Source organism: Neomonachus schauinslandi, chromosome 3 (genome assembly GCF_002201575.2).
Source record: "Neomonachus schauinslandi chromosome 3, ASM220157v2, whole genome shotgun sequence".
NCBI lineage: Eukaryota > Metazoa > Chordata > Mammalia > Carnivora > Phocidae > Neomonachus > Neomonachus schauinslandi.
Genome location: NC_058405.1, coordinates 92,425,674 through 92,445,003, shown reverse-complemented (window position 1 = coordinate 92,445,003; position 19,330 = coordinate 92,425,674). Strand labels below are relative to the sequence as shown.

General features: G+C 42.6%; 1 protein-coding gene across 1 annotated transcript in view; it reads left to right on the top strand.

Annotated features, from left to right (window-relative positions):
* CFAP221 (cilia and flagella associated protein 221) overlaps window positions 1-19,330 on the top strand; it is an 89,248-nt gene that overhangs the window by 9,527 nt on the left and 60,391 nt on the right. Inside the window, exons 3-5 of the mRNA XM_021695855.1 lie at window positions 229-315; window positions 438-536; window positions 2,424-2,524. Coding sequence (XP_021551530.1) covers window positions 229-315; window positions 438-536; window positions 2,424-2,524 — 287 coding nt within the window. The remainder of the gene's footprint in view (window positions 1-228; window positions 316-437; window positions 537-2,423; window positions 2,525-19,330) is intronic.

Here is a 19,330-nt window from a genome sequence, read left to right as displayed (position 1 = left end):
TTCAAGCCCCACATTGGGCATGGAACCTACTTAAAAAAATTTTTAAGTGGTGCTGTGTTTATTTTATTATTCTTTAAATGGTATATGATGCATTTCAGATCTTCTAAAAGTTAAACAATAAATTCTATCTCCTCAAATCCCTTTAGGTGCAAGAAGAGAGGTAAATAAATGAGGTGAATATGCAGATAGCTAAAACGTTTTCTCTGAGTGCTTCTCTTTCTCTCACAGCATCTGGTCAATATTTCCAATGAAGACGTACATGTGCATATCTTACCCCCTCAAACCAAATACTTTCAGATCAAGTATGTGAAAAAGGTAAGCATGGCCTGGTTGTATGTTCACCGTGGTGCTCTCTGTTGGGTTGTGGCTTTCCGTGTGGTGGGTCTGCTGGGGACGGGTGTGTAGTGTGCTGCCACCTCAGCCCACTTGTCTTCTAGGAACACCGCCTTGTCCCCGGCTTGTCCCTCACAGTCACCATTACGTTTTCTCCAGATGAGTGGCGATACTATTATGACTGCATTCGGGTTCACTGTAAGGTAAGTTTTTTTTTAATTGGCTTTTTAGGGGTAAGGGACAGGACGATGTCAAAACTTATATCCCGAGGGAAGAACAAAGGGAAATGGAACATTAAGTGTGAAATTTGTCACCCAGCACGTGTGCTCCTTGGGCAGCCAGCGTGAGTGGCATGGAGGGTCCTTGTCCGATGACATGGGTCCCAGGTATGAGAGCCATCAAGAACCAGGGCAGAGCCATGAGACATCATTTGCTGCAGGTTTCCTGCCTGCCCTGGCCCGGAAACCTTACTTATCATGAAGTGCTAAGAGTTGATAAAGACTTTTTCAAATAGCTTAAACAAACTCCTTTAAGTGCTAGGCTACCAAATTAGCAGGACCCCTGAATTGTGACTACAAACCCCAGGGACTGGATGGTGTCATGTGGGAATGTCCTCAGAGGCAGCCCTGGGGGTCTGCAGGGAGGTAGGAGCCTGGGTGGCCTGACCCCAGATGGCTGGGCCGTGTAAGCCCCTGTGAGCTTTTCTAGGTCACTGAATTCATCCTGTGGCCTCCAGCCGCAGCCAGCTCCACATGCTGTCAATCCCTCTCTTCAAACGGTCCCCCCTATGCTTCCCTTTGCTCTCCTAGGTCCGGCTCTTGCAAGTCGAGAAGGCTTAAGGGGAACTAAATTTAATTTTTCAGAACTAGAATGGAAGAGTATGCTTTGGTAACCAGTGAGTTTCAATCTTTAAAAAGAAAATTGAAAAGCTAAATTAAAAACAAAAGTAGAGTATGGCTTTCAGAAGGAATATCCGCACCAAGAAGATGAGTCTTGAGGGCAGGCATGGTACCCAGTGCCAGGACACATCCCCTGCTACTCAGTGGTAATGCTAATACCCAGCACGTATGCAGTGCTCTTGTCTCTTTCAGGCCATCATCTGCCTTAATTCTTAAAAATACCTTTATTTTAGGGCGCCTGGGTGGCTCAGTTGGTTAAGCGACTGCCTTCAGCTCAGGTCATGATCCTGGAGTCCCTGGATCGAGTCCCGCATCGGGCTCCCTGCTCGGCAGGGAGTCTGCTTCTGCCTCTGACCCTCCCCCCTCTCATGTGCTCTCTCTCTCATTCTCTCTGTCTCAAATAAATAAATAAAAAATCTTTAAAAAAAAAAAAAAAAAAAATACCTTTATTTTATTTTTTTTAATTTTTAAATTTTCTAAGTTTTTAAAAAAGATTTTATCTATTTGAGAGAGAGAGAGCATGAGCAGGGGGGAGGGGTAGAGGGAGAGGGAGAAGCAGACTCCACTCTGAGCAGGGAGCCTGATGCGAGACTTGATCCTAGGACCCCGGGATCATGACCTGAGCTGAAGGCAGATGCTTAACTGGCTGAGCCACCCAAGCACCCCTTAAAAATACCTTTAAAACGAAGGCAGAAGTATTCGCATTTTGCAAAGGAAGAAACAAGGCTTGGAGAGGTCTTGTTTGAGGTCAAACATTAAGCAAGATGGCCAGCAGCCCTCTGTGCCCGATGTCAGTTCATGGTTAACTATTCAGTGCTATCTGGATCAGCTGACTCTGTGATGGTTTCTGTTTCTCTCAGGTTACTACAGATTGTGTTTGCTTATAATTTTCTCAGATAGAAGCAGGTAGATTTCTGTCTTTGTATCTACATGAAGGCATCATTATCTTTAGCTTTCCTGGATAATAGTGAATATCACTTCAAGGAAATGTACTTAAAATTTCCTGCACTTTGTTTATAGTTAGGAAAGCTCAATGTTTCTAATGCTATATGTAAGCATTCAGGTTTCTTAAGGAAATGTTTTTTAGTGATAGAAAACAACATAAGAAATAAAGTATCTAGAAATTCATTTTTGAAAATTATAGCCTCCAGTATGGTAAACTTGACTTTTTTTTTCCGCCATTAATTTTAGGGAGACGACACTTTGCTTATTCCCATCCATGCCTATCCTGTCGTGAAAACATTGGACTTTCCCTCATTTATAAATCTATCCAACGTTTTCCTTGGTGAAAGGTGAGTTACCAGATGAACTACCAAAATGTCGTATCGTGAAAAGTTAAGGGATATGCATATAGAAACTTAGATTTGTATTTTTCCTAATGGCAGGTTATGCTTTTTTTTTTTTTTTTTTTGGCAGGTTATGCTTGTAGCTGAGTTAGCCTGGACTTATAGTTGAAAAGGCAAAACAAGGGGCGCCTGGGTGGCTCAGTAGGTTAAACATCTGCCTTTGGCTCGGGTCATGATCCCGGGGTCCTGGGTTGAGCCCTGCATCAGGCTCCCTGCTCAGCAGGGAGTCTGCTTCTCCTTCTCCCTCTGTTGCTCCCCCTGCTTGTGCTCTCTCTCTCTCAAATAAATAAATAAAATCTTTAAAAAAAATTTTTAAGGGGCGCCTGGGTGGCTCAGTTGGTTAAGCGACTGCCTTCGGCTCAGGTCATGGTCTCAGGGTCCTGGGATCGAGCCCCACATCGGGCTCTCTGCTCAGTGGGAAGCCTGCTTCTCCGTCTCCCACTACCCCTGCTTGTGTTCCCTTTCTCGCTGTCTCTCTCTCTGTCAATTAAATAAAAAATCTTTAAAAAAATTTTTTTTAAAAAAAAAACAACACAAAAACAAAAGCCCATGTCAAAATATCATGAGCAAGAAAGAGAATTTATTGGGCCATTTAACTGAGAGGTGCAAAGTGGATCTTCAGGCATGCCTGGGTCTAAGGGTTTAAATCAGCTTGCAAGAACCTGACTCTCTCCATTTCTTGGTTCTGCTTCTCTCTGTGCAGGCTTCGTTCACAAAAGGCTCCCCCATCATGGGGGTAAGAAAGCTGCCAGAAGCTTCAAATACTATTGGCAACAGGGGTTGGAGGGGCTGGAGGGATTGGGGGTGTTCAAGCAAAAGTCCCAGAATTGAGTCTTATTGGACCAACTTGGATCCCATGCCCATCCATTAACCAATCTCCATTTTGGATGAGAAAGCAGAGAGAATAGAAAGTCACTACCCAAGCCAAATCTCAGATTCCTCACCTCTGTCTTTAGTTCAAGATTCCAATTGTAATTTAAGATATGTCTTGGTTTTTTTGTCAGTAAATATTTATTAAATACCTACCACCTGTCCCTAGAGATAGAAGATGGATATTGAGCTGTTAGATAGAGATCTATAATGGCCATGCCAGTTGTTAATACTTCTGTACTGGTTGGGAAATACATACTGTCCTGGGCTCCCCTCCCTCCATCCCAGCTGCCCTGGCCCCTGACCTGTCCTCCCTGCCACCTCTCAATGATTCAGCAACTATTAATACCTAGCGATTGGGGGGTTGGGGGAGGCATCTGCAGGACCCAGCTGCAGCCTTATAGCCACTCTGAGTATTGCCCAAAAGTCCCAGTTGATTGGTACTTTGAATGTTACCCATGGCAAAAAGATAAATAGACAAAGATTCTCATTCTGAATGTCTCAGAGTCTAATGGGGATGGAACCATGGCCTCAGTTAATTACACCAACCGCTAAGTGCTCTGTGTGCTGGAGACACACACCAGGTCCTGTTTGGGCCCAGAAGATGGAGCGGACTGGAGAGACGGGGGTGATCACTCCTCACTACTCTGGGGGTGACATCCGGTTATCCTAAGAGGACTCCATAGAGTGCTGGAATGTGAGGATGACGTTTGAGGCAGGGAAATAGTATGAAGGCATAGTAATAGCAGAGAGCATGAGCATGGACTGTATCCTGTAGGTGATACAGCCACCGGAGGATTTTAATCCACCCAGGAGCTGGCAAATACTAGGCGTCTCTTGATACAGGCCCAGATAGTGAGCAAAGACTAGGCTTCAGCATGCTTTGGGGGTGAAGGCAAGTTCAAGTGCGCACAGCAGCACTGAGCGGGGGGTGGGGGGGGTACGATTTACTAATGACCAGACAGCAGGGTTAGATGGAGAGAGGGCCGGCTGAACCTTTTGGGATGGGGGCGGTGCCTATAGACTTAGGGGTATGAGCTTTAGGGCCCTTCCTTTTTAGTTCTATCTATTCCAACTTTCTATCTAAAGTGAAACCCCCTATTCTGGAACAATTACCTTAGTTCAGCTGATGTGTGACCCTCCCCCTCCGCCACACACATACCTTCCCATTATCTTCTGACTCTTCATCTCTCTTTACTTATTTTTTCTTTGACAACTCTTTAAGAACTATAAATAAATAATACATACAAAAGGATATCTAATCATTTGTAAGGTTTAAACAGTAATAATATAAAGAACACTGGCTTTAAGACATAAAACATTACCAGTAACTTTGTAGCTACTATTCGGATTTTATGATAATCTTTTCTTTGATTTATTTTAATAGTTTTGAAACATACCTACGCACCTGTAAATGACAATTGTTTCCTCTTGCCAATGTGTGCTCTTTATATAAATGGGAACACACTGCATTTAAGTTCTTTTGTAACTTGCTTTTTTAATTCAACATTATGGTTTGTGGTTTCAATCATCACTACTGTGGTGTCCACTGAATAGATTGACCACAACTATTTTTTCTGCTTTAGTGCTAATGGACCTATGGGTTGTTAACCCTTTTTTTTTTTTTTTTGGCTGTGACCAACACTGCTATTGTATATTCCTGTTCATGGTCTGGGGCACGTATTCTGGAGTTTCTCCAGAGTAGATATCTAGAAGTGGAATTGTAGGTCTAGCACAAATTCAGTGTTACTGTATAGTGCCAAATTGTTTTCCAGAATGGTTGTACCCATTCAGTGCGTGAGAATTCCCATTTTCCTACATCACTGCCAACAATGGGTATTATCAGACTTTGACATTTTCACTAACATATATTTTTGGCCCCTTGCTCTCCCATCCCTCTATTTATTTTGCCTCCTCCCTCCCCCTCCTCAACCTTCCTGTTTTCATCCAAGCCTTGTCAGTAGTAAGTGGTCTGCAAAGGTGAGTCCCTCCTGGCAGAACCCGCTCACTATGCATTTTGAAGACGAACATAGCTATGTCCTTTAAATGGGTAAATATAGCAACTTTTACAAAAACTGAAGTGGCAGGAAACAACTAACTTCCTAGTTCATGATTCCTTCCTTTCTCCTTTCCCCCTCCCTTCCTTCTTCCTTCCTTCCTTCCTTTTCTTTTTTCCCTCCACAAATTTCAAATTACTTTTTGTTTGGATCATAAGCCAGGCTTAGGAGTTGAGAACAATCGTTTAATAAACTGGTGGAAACGATGTGGCTTGTAATGCAGACATCAGTCTCGGTTCTTAATACATAAATCTACCAACTTCCCTAGAAACTTCTCCCAAACTATTTTGTATATAATTCCCTTTATTTATAATCAGAATGAAAATCTCAGCTAAATAGTTTATGAAACCCAGTTATTGTGTATAATGGCGTGAGATTTTTTTTTTTAAAGATTTTATTTATTTATTTGAGAGAGCGAGAATGAGAGAGAGTACATGAGAGGGGGGAGGGTCAGAGGGAGAAGCAGGCTCCTCACTGAGCAGGGAGCCCGATGCGGGACTCGATCCCAGGACTCCAGGACCATGACCTGAGCCAAAGGCAGCTGCTTAACCCACTGAGCCACCCAGGCGCCCTGGTGTGAGATTTTTAAAAATCCTTCAAAAGATAAGCATGCTCCTCTTGTTGGCAGTGATGTAGGAAAATGGGAATTCTCACGCACTGAAGGTGGGCTGTATCTTTGGGGTAAATACCCAGTAGCCAGCATGGTGTTCTAAGGAAGTTTTAGATTGTGGTCCACCAAATCTTGTCTGTCGAAGGCTGTTTTTAGTCCCTAACTCATTGCTTCCTTCATTCATTTATTCATGCCCTCTGAATTTGCCCTCTGACCCCCAATTTGTGGCTTCTGATGTAATGAAACTGCTGGCCTGTTTAGTTTCATCGTGGTCGTGGCCCACACCATTTATTTATTTATTTTTAACCTTGGATTTGCTGTCAACATTCCGCAAGATTTCACGTGAAAATTTAGAGTTTTACTTTTCTTAAAAAAAAAAAGGAAAGGCAGATCCAGCCTTATGGGGCCCATATTCCTGCATGGCCGCCGTCAGTTCAGTAGGGATGAAACACAAGATGCCTCTTTAGAGGGCAGGGCCTTTGCCAGTGCTCTGCAGTGCCCACCACTCCCTATCACCTCACATGCAGCCCTCTTCTCTCTTTTCTGTTACCTGACTGGCTCATGAGGACTTTCAATAAAGACACTGAAAAGGAGACAAGGCAAATGAAGTGTTGTGTTTAACAGCATAGACCACTGAGGCTCTGGAGCTGTTCGGTCTGGATTCCAGTCCAGGCTCTGCTTCATGATGGCTGTGTGACCCTGAAAAAAGGACAGCCTCTCTGTGCCTCCTAGGATCCTCATCTGTAAAATGCAGTTCATAAGAGTACCTACCTGGTAGGGGCGCCTGGGTGGCTCAGTGGGTTAAGTGTCCAACTCTTGATTTTGCCTCAGGTCATGATCTCAGGGTCATGAGATCGAGCCCCACATTGGGCTCCGAGCTCAGCATGGATTCTGCTTGAGATTCTCTTTCTCTTCCTCTCCCTCAGCCCTTCCTCCCCGCTCGTGCACTCTCTCTCAAATAAATAGATGTTTAAAAAAAAAAAAGAATGCCTACCTGATAGAATTGTTCTGAGGATTAAACAGGTTAAAGTAGAACTTACCAATAGTTAACAATATTTAAATATTTGAATGAAGCAATATTTGAATATTTTAATAATAGTAGTAAAAACAGTGCTTAGCATGTAACTACTGGTTTAAATTAGCTATTGCCATCATCATCATCATCACCAAAGAGATTTTTACCTAAGTAATGTACAAGTGAGACCCAGACAGGTTGACTCACACTTTAGCCAAGGTAGACAACATACGGAGAAATTGCGATGAGAAGCTTGGAATGGGAAGGCCGGAGGCTAGGTTGAAGGTGGGCTTCCAACACTGAGTGATGGGGCTAACAGCTGAGGGGCATGTGTGAAGCTCCAGAAGAACCAGTCAGCGACTGTGCCGCAGCTGGGGAAAACGGCCCACCGGCAGGTCCGCAGTGGGCAGGGCAGGGAGAAGGAGCTCTTTTCTCTCGGCCATTATACTTAAAAAAAAAAAAAAAAAAAGTTTTACTGAGATATAATTCACATACCATAAAATTCACTAATTTGAAACATACAGTTCGATGGCTTTTAGTATAGGCAGCCATCACCACAATCAATTTTTGAACAGTTTCATTACTCCAAAAGGAAACCCATTACCCATTTCTCATTTCTCCTTCAAACTTCTAGTCTCAAGAAAACTCTAATTTACTTTCTGTCTCTATAAATTTGCCTATTCTGGACATTCATATAAATGGAAGCATATGTTAGGAGGTCTTTTGTGACTGACTTTTTTCACTTAGCATAATGTTTTCCAGGTATCAGTACTTCGTTCCTTTTTACCACCATTTAATATTCCTTTGTGTGCATATACCACATTTTTTTTTTTAAAGATTTTATTTATTTATTTGACAGAGAGAGACACAGCGAGAGAGGGAACACAAGCAGGGGAGTGGGAGAGGGAGAAGCAGGCTTCCCGCCGAGCAGGGAGCCCAATGCGGGGCTCGATCCCAGGACCCTAGGATCATGACCTGAGCCAAAGGCAGACACTTAACCGATTGAGCCACCCAGGCGCCCCATACCACGTTTTATTTATCCATCAGTTGATGGACATCAGGTTATTTCCACTTTTTGGCTACTTTGAATAATACCGCTATGAACATTTGTGTGTGTGTTTTTATTTGGATATATGTGTTCATTTGTGTTGGGTATATACCTAGGAGTGGAACTGCTAGGTTATATGGGAACTCTATGTGTAATGTTTTGAGGAACTGCCAGACTGCTTTCCAAAGTGACTGCACCATTTTTAATTTCTACCAGCAGTGTGTGAGTTCCAATGGCACTTATATTTGTAAATGTCAGAGGAAAACAACCATTTCTATACCTAAAGAAAAATTAAAACAGACAAAGGTTATGGGAAAACACAAATCTAACAGAAGGTAGATTCAGAGAATGTGTTTTCTCTTTGCATGTAGAATCCATTCAGACAAAATTGCCAGAAGTTATAGAATCTACATTTAATACCACCAAGTCTGCTTTCTTACTTTGAGGTTGCTTCCAGGGAGAAGCAACTGTGGTCTGGGTAGTGCCTCTCAGAAGACTGGTTAGCCTTCGGTACCTTTCCCACGAGATCATGAAGTAGACTTGTATATCTTCATCAACCACATTTTCAATTGGCTGGATTTGATGGTTGTAAATTTTCCTTGCTGAAATAAAATTCCACGTGGACATTTGCCATCTACCTCTAAACAACCATGGTGGCTTAAGATCTGGTAAAATGTATTTTGACAGCTTCTGTAAATAACAAAAAGTTGCATTCCAGTTTCTGTCCAACATCTCTAAACGAAACACTGTGGGATGCAGAGGACTTTCAGCTCTCTTTCCCTTTTGTAGGTTGAAATTCTGCTATATAACTAGTCTAACCACCATGGCTGATTAAATTTCATAATCACTTTATATCTTAGGGAGTACTATAGATAAAATACAACTTTCCACTGGGGCACTGGGGGGCTCAATCGGTTAAGTGTCTGCCTTTGGCTCAGGTCATGATCCTAGGGTCCTGGGATCGAGCCCCGCTTTGGGCTCCCTGCTTGGCGGGGAGTCTACTTCTCCCTCTCCCTCTGTCCCTCTGCTTGTGCTCTCTCTTTCTCTCAAATAAATAATTAAAATCTTAAAAAAAAAATACAATTTCCCCCTTCCTATAGAAGCAAGTAAATAAGAACATGCTTCTATTAGGTGCTGAAATTTGGTATCTTTCCATTCCTGTGGTTCTAAAAAGATTTGTATAGATTCATCAAGCTCTGTAGTTTCTCTAGCAGTGTCTACCTGGTACCAAATAACTGGCCGAAATCTCTAACAAACCCAGTCAGTTGACCAGTTCTCTCCAATGGGCATCAACTGATCTTCCTTGCACCAAGCTGACCATTGACTAGTTGATTAGTGTTCTCTAGACAAGCTGACGTGAAAGTCACCTGGGTCCTCTCCTGGATTCCCTGTCACTTCCCCATTTTCCACTCTGGACCTGGTTGGTCCCATGGGCAAGTCAGTCATGCTGCTCCAAAGCAAGTGGAACTGTGAGTTCATCTCAGGGCTACAGATGCTGTGTAGACCACAGAGTCACATTAACAACACCAGCAGAACAGGTCCCTGGCTACCCTATCCCAAAGCCAGGATATTTTAGTCTCTGGAACTTCTACATCATAAGTTTGAGAATTTACCAAAGGATGCTTTTTTTTAGGCAGTGAACCTCATGGCTCATTTCAGAAAGGGCGGGAATAGCCAAGGTCAGAATAGGATGTCCAAATGAAACCTAGTTCTCTCAATGCCCAATGGTTGAAAGTATATGGGCCACAGGAGAATGTGCATCCTCAGAGTGGCACTGGGAGGGAAAGATCAACAGTGAGGGTGACCAGCATAGACAGCAACCAGGTCCTATTTCGAATTGTGCCAGTAAAAGAGCCTCTGTGTGAGGGGCCCATGAACCAGCTATAAAATTTATATAACTGGGTTAGAATGAAGGGGGCAGAATGACTACAACATTGATCTTCGGAAGGATTTTTTTGAAGCCCTCCCTACTCAAAGAGAATAAATTCACATTGTTCAGCTCATCCAGGGAAACACACTCCTTAAACCAGGGACTCGTTTTTTATGTCCCAAAGTCCAAGCTGATCTGAAGGAGCAGCAGCATTTTAGGGAACTATTCTGACAAGGGTGACTTGAGTTCATCGACACACTTGTGCTTTATTTCAGCCTCTACTCGAGTTTATCAAGCAGCAGTGAACTTGTATTTCAAAATTGATATTCAGAGAAAAAAAGTCACTGTCACTGAACAACAGCCTGAATTTTTACTATATGAAAAATTCTATCGTATTTTATAATTAAAATTGCTTTGATTTAATATCCCTTTGCTGACCTAATATCTTGACCCAGTCTCTTTTTATGAATTTTAGCAGGAAAAGAAAATCATCCCACTCCTAAACCGTAGGGATCTATATTAATGAGAGGGCATAAATGCTTCCCCCTTTCATTCAACAGAAGTGGGTGCCAACTTGAGACAGTCAACGAAGGGAACTTTCAATGGAAGGCCTAAATTATTTATTTTTTTATTTTTTTAAAGATTTTATTTATTTACTTATTTGACAGAGAGACACAGCGAGAGAAGGAACACAAGTAGGGTGAGTGGGAGAGGGAGAGGGAGAAGCAGGCTCCCCGCTGAGCAGGGAGCCTGATGCAGGGCTCGATCCCAGGACCCTGGGACCATGACCCGAGCCAAAGGCAGATGCCTAATGTCTGAGCCACCCAGGTGCCCCTAAATAATTTTTTTTGTAAGTTTTTCTTATAGAATGTTGAGTTCTAGAGTTTTGACTACTGGAGAAAGTGATGGAAAGGCTAGAAAACTGAAAATGGGGAAAGCGTTACTGACCTTATTAAAGCCTGGCTTGAATATTGTAATACTCTACTTTTCTCCCTTAGATTTTGTACAAATTTGATTTGGAAAATTGCTCGCTTGGTTTGCATGGGGCTAAGGGACAGAGCAGCACCAATGTTTGGCCAGCACCTAGAGCAAATCAATGTGCGTTATCAGGAGCAGTAGTGAAAGGTGGGGTATTGCTGTCGCTTAGGGTCCTTTAGTATTTGTATACATTCTTGGAATGATTCCTTAAACTCCATAGCATATACATTCTGTGACGTATGTGAAACTACCAAGCTGGTATCATGAACTAAGCAGTAAGAACTTTTTTTAAAAAAATATTTTATTTAGGGGCGCCTGGGTGGCTCAGTCGTTAAGCGTCTGCCTTCGGCTCAGGTCATGATCCCAGGGTCCTGGGATCGAGCCCCGCATCGGGCTCCCTGCTCGGCGGGAAGCCTGCTTCTCCCTCTCCCACTCCCCCTGCTTGTGTTCCCTCTCTCGCTGTGTCTCTCTCTGTCAAATAAATAAAATCTTAAAAAAAATTTTTTTATTTATTTGAGAGAGATTGAGAGAGCATAAGCAGGGGCAGAGGGAGAGGGAGAAGCAGACTCCCTGCTGAGCAGGGAGCCCCACACAGTGATCCCAGGACCCTGGGATCACAACCCAAACCAAAAGCAGATGCCCAACTGACTGAGCCATTCAGGCACCCCAGCAGTAAGAACTTTAAAATGTTCTACATTTTAAATTCTACAAAAGAATATTCATTGGTCAGTCCCAATTCTGATATTTAAGAATACAACACAAAGAGTTTCTGGGTCTACCCAAAGCACATTCCTGGAAGAAGCAGAGACAAACACTGTGGCTAGTTTTCGATGTTGGAGAGACGCCCCTAAATGGAAAGTGTTTTCTGGGCACTCCTCCTCCTTGCTTGGTTTATGCAGCAGTCACATTTCACACCAAGCCCTGTCCAAGCAGCCACATCTGGTCACCTGTGCTGCTCTTCTCCATGCTCAGCGTCCAGGTCTGTGATATCTGCATGCGTGCACGCACACATGCACGCACGCACATGCACACGCACCCACGCACACGCACACACATAGTGGGCACATACATGTGCGCTTTTCACATGGTTTCTAGAGGGGCTCCTGGGTGGCTCAGTCAGTTAAGTGTCCAGCTAGGTGTCGGCTCAGGTCCTGATCTCAGGGTCATGAGACTGAGCCCAGCGTTGGGCTCCGTGCTCAGCAGGGAGTCTGCTTGGATATTCTCTCTCTCTCTCTCAAATAAATAAATAAGTCTTTTTTTAAAAAAACAAAACATGGTTTCTAGAATGTGATTATTTAATGCCTGTCAGAATACGTAGAACAGGGGCGCCTGGGTGGCTCAGGTGGTTGGGCGTCTGCCTTCCGCTCAGCTCACGATCCCAGGGTCCTGGGATCGAGCCCTACATCGGGCTCCTGCTCAGCAGGGAGCCTGCTTCTCCCTCTGCCTGCCGCTCCCCCTGCTTGTGCTCTCTTGCTCTGTCAAATAAATAAATAAAAATCTTAAAAAAAAAAAAAAACCTTAAAAAAAAAAAGAATACATAGAACAAAGTAACTAGCAGCCAGTCAACAGAATTGTGACTCTTTTTTTTAAATAGTTGCTTTCTCTTCAACACGCCCCAAATTTCTCCCAAAAATTCCTTATCTACTACCATTTCACGACCAAAATTATTTGAATGTAAATTGCTTTGCTTTAAAAATTCATGTCTTACTCCTCTCCCGAGTGAGCTTTTTGTTCTAATAGCTGCTGGTGGGTAAGCCGCAAGACCGGAAGCTGGCAGCTGGGTGCCCTGCCGGCCGTGTCAGGCCGGACATGACGGGTCCCTTAGCTCCGAGGAGGTATGTTTTGAATGCAGTCAGCGTGTGGTTCCTTGTGCCCTCTATTCTAAAAGAAGAAAAAGCCAGCAGTAGTTTTTAGCGGATCCTCTTATCTTCTCTGAATAAATGCTGTATTTTTCTCAATAAAAGAAGAAATCAGCCTGCAGGAGGCTTTTCATCTCCCTTCACATCACAATTCAGTTGCTTCCTTTCCCTTGAACGTGACTTTCTTCCTGATGCCAGATGTCCCTGTTCTCTGGTCTCGGCCACAGGCCCTGCTCTGACTCTAAGGAGCCACCCCGGGATTTCACTCCTTACCCCATCTTATCCCACATTATCTGCAACTCAAGTAAGTTGTAAGGTGCTGTTTTCTCTAATATGTATTATTTATGTGAATACTTCGTTTTTAAGTGAAGTTAATGTTTAATTTTTCAAAGCTATTTTATATTGTTTGAAACCACCTATATGAAGTACTTGGAGTAGTCAAATTCAGAGACAGAAAGTAGAAGGAGTGGGGGTTGCCAGGGGCTGGGGGAGAGTCAGGGAAGGGGGAGTTCGTGTTTACTGGGGACAGAGTCTCAGTTTTGCAAGATGAAAAGAGCTCTGGAGAAGGATGATGGTGATGGTTGCACACCAGTGTGATTGTGTTTGATGCCACTGAACTGTATACTGGAAAATAGTTAAAATGGTAGATTTTATGTTATGTATGTGTTACCATATTTTGTTAAGGTGTTTTAAAAAAATATATGAATAGGGCACGTATTATCTCTGCAGATGGCAGATAGCTTGTCATGATCACCTCTAACTTTTTCTGAATTCAGTTCCATTCCAGCCCCTAGAGAAATGCCTTAGCTTCTTTTACCAAGAATGCAGAGGTGACCTCATTTAATTCTGGTTGTTCCCTAGGGTTCCATCTTTTCCTAAACTACAGAGGCATGAGTGATGGTGGGGAGTGGGGGGTTTTACCAACAGGGAGGACTTAGGTTGAGGAAAGAGTTGAACCAAAGGCAAGAAAAGAACTCAAAGGCCAGGACAGCAAGAGAAGGACTTCGACCCTCCTTGAATCTTTGACTTCTTGCTCTTTGCCTCCAATACTGGTCTAAGCTTAGGCTAAAATGAGGGTGGTGTTTAATTCTCTAGGTGTAAAAAAATAATTAAATGCCTGTTCCTTGAACATTTCTTTACGTAAATCTGTGTTTGTCTTTATTTGACTATGTCATTAAAGATCATGGGTCCACTCTGCTTCTCGTTTGAGGCTCTAATCCTGGTGAGATTAATTGTGTCTTTGAAAATAAGATAAGCAGCACATGAAAGTTCATAAGAACATAAATTACCTTAGCTAAAAGGGCATACTTTGAAATTTGAAGCATAATTACTCTTTATATCTTTTCAAATCGTTGCCTGTTTGGGGGGTTGGGGGTCTGGCTTATCAGGCAACTAATCATTTTGTCTGATTTCTTTCTGGTTTTGGGGTCACATTCTGAATACAACAATTTACATCTAAAGCATAAAGGAAAATAACTAGCCAGCTTTCTCCAGATTTCTCCCTTTGTCTCTATGTGCATAGCAGTGCTTGAGAGGAGGTTGGTAATATTTGAGAAAAAGTCTTGGGATTTTCTAGGCTTTTCTTGCTGACGGGATAATTAAAGGAAATGCCTTCTAAAAAGCTCAACAAATAAGGCACAAAGGGGTCAGTTTCAAAGAGAATGTCAATAGAGAAGAGGACTACAGTGCAAACAATGAGATGTCATTAGCTATTCCTTGATACTAGAGACCAAAGAGAGGTAATAAAGTATAGCAGTGAACAGCTCAGGATCTTGGGTCCTACCTTTAATTTCCACTCATCTCTTATGAACTGCGTGCCCTTGAACTACCCTGTAGGTCAGCTCATTTATCCATAAAATGGACATAGTAATAGTACATATCAAGTTGTCAGGGGGGTTAACCAAAATACAAGCCTAGTGACTGGTACGTATGAAGGGCTAGCACCAAAAAAAAAAAAAAAGACTGTAAAATTGCCAAATTAAGATGTGCAACCAGAAATGCGGGATAAGGTGATCATTCACTAAAGAAGAAGCAAGAGGGGCGCCTGGGTGGCTCAGTAGGTTAAGCGACTGCCTTCGGCTCAGGTCATGATCCTGGAGTCCCTGGATCGAGTCCCGCATCGGGCTTCCTGCTCGGCAGGGAGTCTGCTTCTCCCTCTGACCCTCCCCCCTCTCATGTGCTCTCTCTCTCATTCTCTCTGTCAAATAAATAAATAAAATATTTAAAAAAAAAAAAAAAGAAGAAGAAGCAAGAAAGAGAGAATGCCGCTTGGGTCCATTTTCTATTGCTTTGTAACAAACCACCCTAGAAGTAGTGGTTTCAAAGAACAGCAATCCCTCGTTTTGCTTGTGGGTGGACCACGTGGGCACGGCTCAGTGGAGAAGGTCATCACTCCATGTGGAGTCAGTTGGGACTGCTCAGTGGGGGGCTGAAAGATCCACTTTCCAAGATGCTGCACTCAGATGCGGGCTGTTATCTGGGTCCTCAGCCGGGCCGAGGGCTGGGAGCCTTGGTCCTCTCCCCAGGCTGCCTGGGCTTTCTTACAACATGGTCAGTAGTTTGCAGAGTGAGTATCTCAAGAGCAGCACGAGGTGCCTGTTTCTCAGGCTTGGCCTCAGGAAAGCAGTACAGCATCCTTTCCACGGCATTCTGGTGATTAAGCCATCCTAGAGCCCAGATTTCAGGGAAGAAGACCTAGACTCCCGTTGTCAATTGAAGGAGTGTGGAAAGAGTTCACAGAGTTGTTGTAAAGCTGCTGCAACCTATGATCCCAAAGCATGCCCAGATTCAATTTTGTTGTGAGTCTCCTGTACATTTGCAAGGGAAAGACTGTGACATGGATACGTCGTTGCTGCCCACATCTTTCAATCTATCCATGAGCCTTCATCAATGAGCCGTTGACAGAGGAAAAGTCCCACAAAATTGACATGTGATGGTCAATGTTATAGTTTAAATTATCCCTACGTCTCTCTGTGGGGAGGCCTCTCTTTATCTCGAGGGTGTTTCCCTCAGATTTTATGCAGGCATTTATTGGGCCATAGGAGTCCAGCATCCTGTCACAAGTTAGTGTTTGTCCTGCTGTTGTCAGTTAACCTTCATTCTCCCAAAAGGAGTCAAAGCCTATGTTTGGCAAGGTGCCTTATTCCACTCTCTGCACACTGAGATTTTGGAATTAGGGAGGAAATTTGATTTTATGTTATCTACAAATTCACAAGACCATTCCTTCTCTCAAAAAAGCCTTGATTACTTCCTTCCTCGACAAATACAATGTTAAATTTTAGGGTAAATGATAAAAAATAACATCAGACTAAGGTAAAAATAAATGTTATACAATAAACTGGAAATCAATGGGATATTTGGCCCTCTACTAGCATTTATTTAGAGAAGGGGAAAAGGAGGAAATTTGAATTTATATTGTTATTTTATAATATCTGATTTCCATAAGGCAAATTTGTACTCTCTTCTCCTTTTTTCTTTTTAAAATATTTATTTATTTATTTATTTGAGAGAGAGAGAGCATGAATGAGAGGCAGAGGGAGAAGCAGACTCCCTGCTGAGCAGGGAGCCTGATGTGGGGCTCAATCTCAGGACCCTGAGATCATGACCTGAGCCGAAGACAGAGGCTTAACCAACTGAGCCACCCAGACACCCCTGTACTCTCCTCTTCTAATAGGCACACAACTTGTACATAATCATGATATAAGTCTAGTTTTTAAAAGGTTTGGGTTGGGAGGCACCTGGCTGGCTCATTCGGTGGAATGAGAACCCTTGATCTTAAGATGTGTGTTTGAGCCCCACATTGGGTGTAGAGATTACTTACGAAAAAAATCTTTAAAAAAATGTGATATAAAGAGCACTGGGTGTTATATAAGACTGATGAATCATTTACTGAACTCTACCTCTGAAACTAATAATACACTATATGTTGATTAATTGAATTTAAATTTTAAAAATAGTAAAAAAATAAATAAGTAAAAGGTTTGGGTGGGATTTTATTCAAAACAGGGAATAATTCTTCTGAAGTACTTGGTGTATTTTTATACATCATTTTAAAGTATATTTATGCATAGCCTTAGCATAAGTGATAAAATGTTTAAATAATAAAGTAACAGGGATAAGAGTTGTGATTAACTTCAAAAGTACCAGCTTCTATCTGCTTTGATATTTTAACTGGCTGCTTCCTATAAGTTAGAAGAACTCAGGGACCTGTTTGTGCCTCAGGAACCATAGGTATAAGATAGGTATATTCAGGGACGCCTGGGTGACTCAGTCGGTTAAGCGTCTGCCTTCGGCTCAGGTCAGGATCCTAGAGTCCTGGGATCAAGTCCCGCATCCGGCTCCCTCTCATCATGGAGACTGCTTCTCCCTCCCTCTGCTGCTCCCCCTGCTTGTTCACACTCTCTCTCTGGGAAATAAATAAATAATCTTAAAAAAAAAGATATGGGGTGCCTGGGTGGCTCAGTTGGTTGGGCGACTGCCTTAGGCTCAGGTCATGGTCCTGGAGTCCCTGGATCGAGTCCCGCATCGGGCTCCCTGCTCGGCGGGGAGTGTGCTTCTCCCTCTGACCCTCCCCCCTCTCATGTGCTCTCTCCCATTCTCTCTCTCTCAAATAAATAAATAAATAAAATCTTAAAAAAAAAAAGATATGTATATTTATGTTTCTTCAGTGTAGATCACTTTTAACGATATTTAGCATGGGTGTTTAGTTTAGAATCTCTAAATCCCCTTAGAATCTAATGGGATTCTGGTTTTTTCAAATATGTAAAATTTCTAAATAAACTAACCTTTATATTTGTCGAAATTCCTTGTGACCCAAATTCATCTAGACTGTGCTGGATTTATGATTCTGGTGGTTACCCATGCTGATTCGGCATCCATAATATGAGCCGCAGTAGTGAAAGCAGATCTGCGTTACTTGCACTGCTATGTGTCCTTCTGAAACAGGTTACTTGGAATTCTGTGCCCTTTAGGCATTGTTTGTTTTTCCAGACTGGTTAATGCATCAGGAACTTGGCTTCACATAATCATCGCTAAACAAATACCCTGACACCTTTTCTATGGGAATTATCAGAGCTCTGAAATTAGTTTAAAATTGGGCATATATAAAAAGCCCCAGCAGCCCTTTTTTGGTTTTAGTTCAGGAAAATGCAAACACGCAGCTCTTAGCAGAACATTCTTGGGCAGCCGGCTTTACCTTGCTGGGCAGCTCTGAGTCGATCACTGGGGTTACCAACCCAAGCACCATCCAGCTCATGTGATGGTGGGAGTCACTGGCCTGATCTTCAGAGACTGCGTTGTGACAGTTTGGACTTCACATTGACCATCACCCAAAGCTGCTCACTTCTTGAGGGGCGTATGTGACTTGTACTGTTAGTTTTATCTCCCCAGTGCTGTGGTATAGCTGATGTTCAGGGGGGCCTGAGTGTCTATTAGGCTAAATTGCCTTGAAAAGGTAATGGCCTTTATGTGCCCTGTGTTTCAGAATTAGGAAGCATCTCAGAAAGTTAAAATGGACTGGGTACTTCCAGAGAGCCTGAGTGAGGACAGAATTGATGAGCTTGGTAAAAAACCTATGAAGGGCTGGTCTCACTGTTAGCTGAAGAGATTACTCTGTATAATGATCCTTATCTTAAATTTATATCACTGGATATAATTGACAAAATTAATATCTAGAATTTACAAATTAATAAGAGAATGAACAACTTCATAGAAAAACAGGCAATTCATAGAAGATGGAACCCAAATGGATACATATGAATAGAAGAAGCTCAACCTCAAAGAAATGAATATGAAAATAAAATGAGATACCATTTCACCCTCATCAGGTCAGAAGAAGTTAAAATGTCTGAAAACCCTGTGTTGGTAAGCAACAGAAGCTCTCATAGGCTGCTAATGGAGATATGCATTGGTAAAAGGGCTTTGGAGAGCATTTTGGCCGTATCTAGTAGACAATTTTACTTTACTACTACCCAGCAATTCCATTTCTCGGGTATACCTAGAGTAGCTCTGGTATAAGGAGTCACACACAAGGATTGTCATTGCCACGTTGCAATAGTGAAAAAGTGCAAACAACCTAGATGCCCTTCAGCAAGAGAGTAGGTAAGTGGCAAGAGGTAGTCATGGAATGGAATACTCATCACTAGTGGAATGAACAGTACTTCATATATCATGGATAAAAAATCACATATCATGAATAAATCTCAGAAAGACAGCATTGAGCAACATTAGCAAGTTTTAGAATGATATTGTTGAAAACAAATAAGTCAATATTATAGATTTTGTGAGTCCCTCCATTTGTAATGGTATTATAAAAATGCATGGGAATAATACCATTATAAAAATGCATGGTATTATAAAAATGCATGGGAATGATGGACAGTGGAGACAGGGTAGGAGTCAGCCCTGGGGAGGGACAAAGTGGAGGAAGGGGAGAGGTGTACAGGGA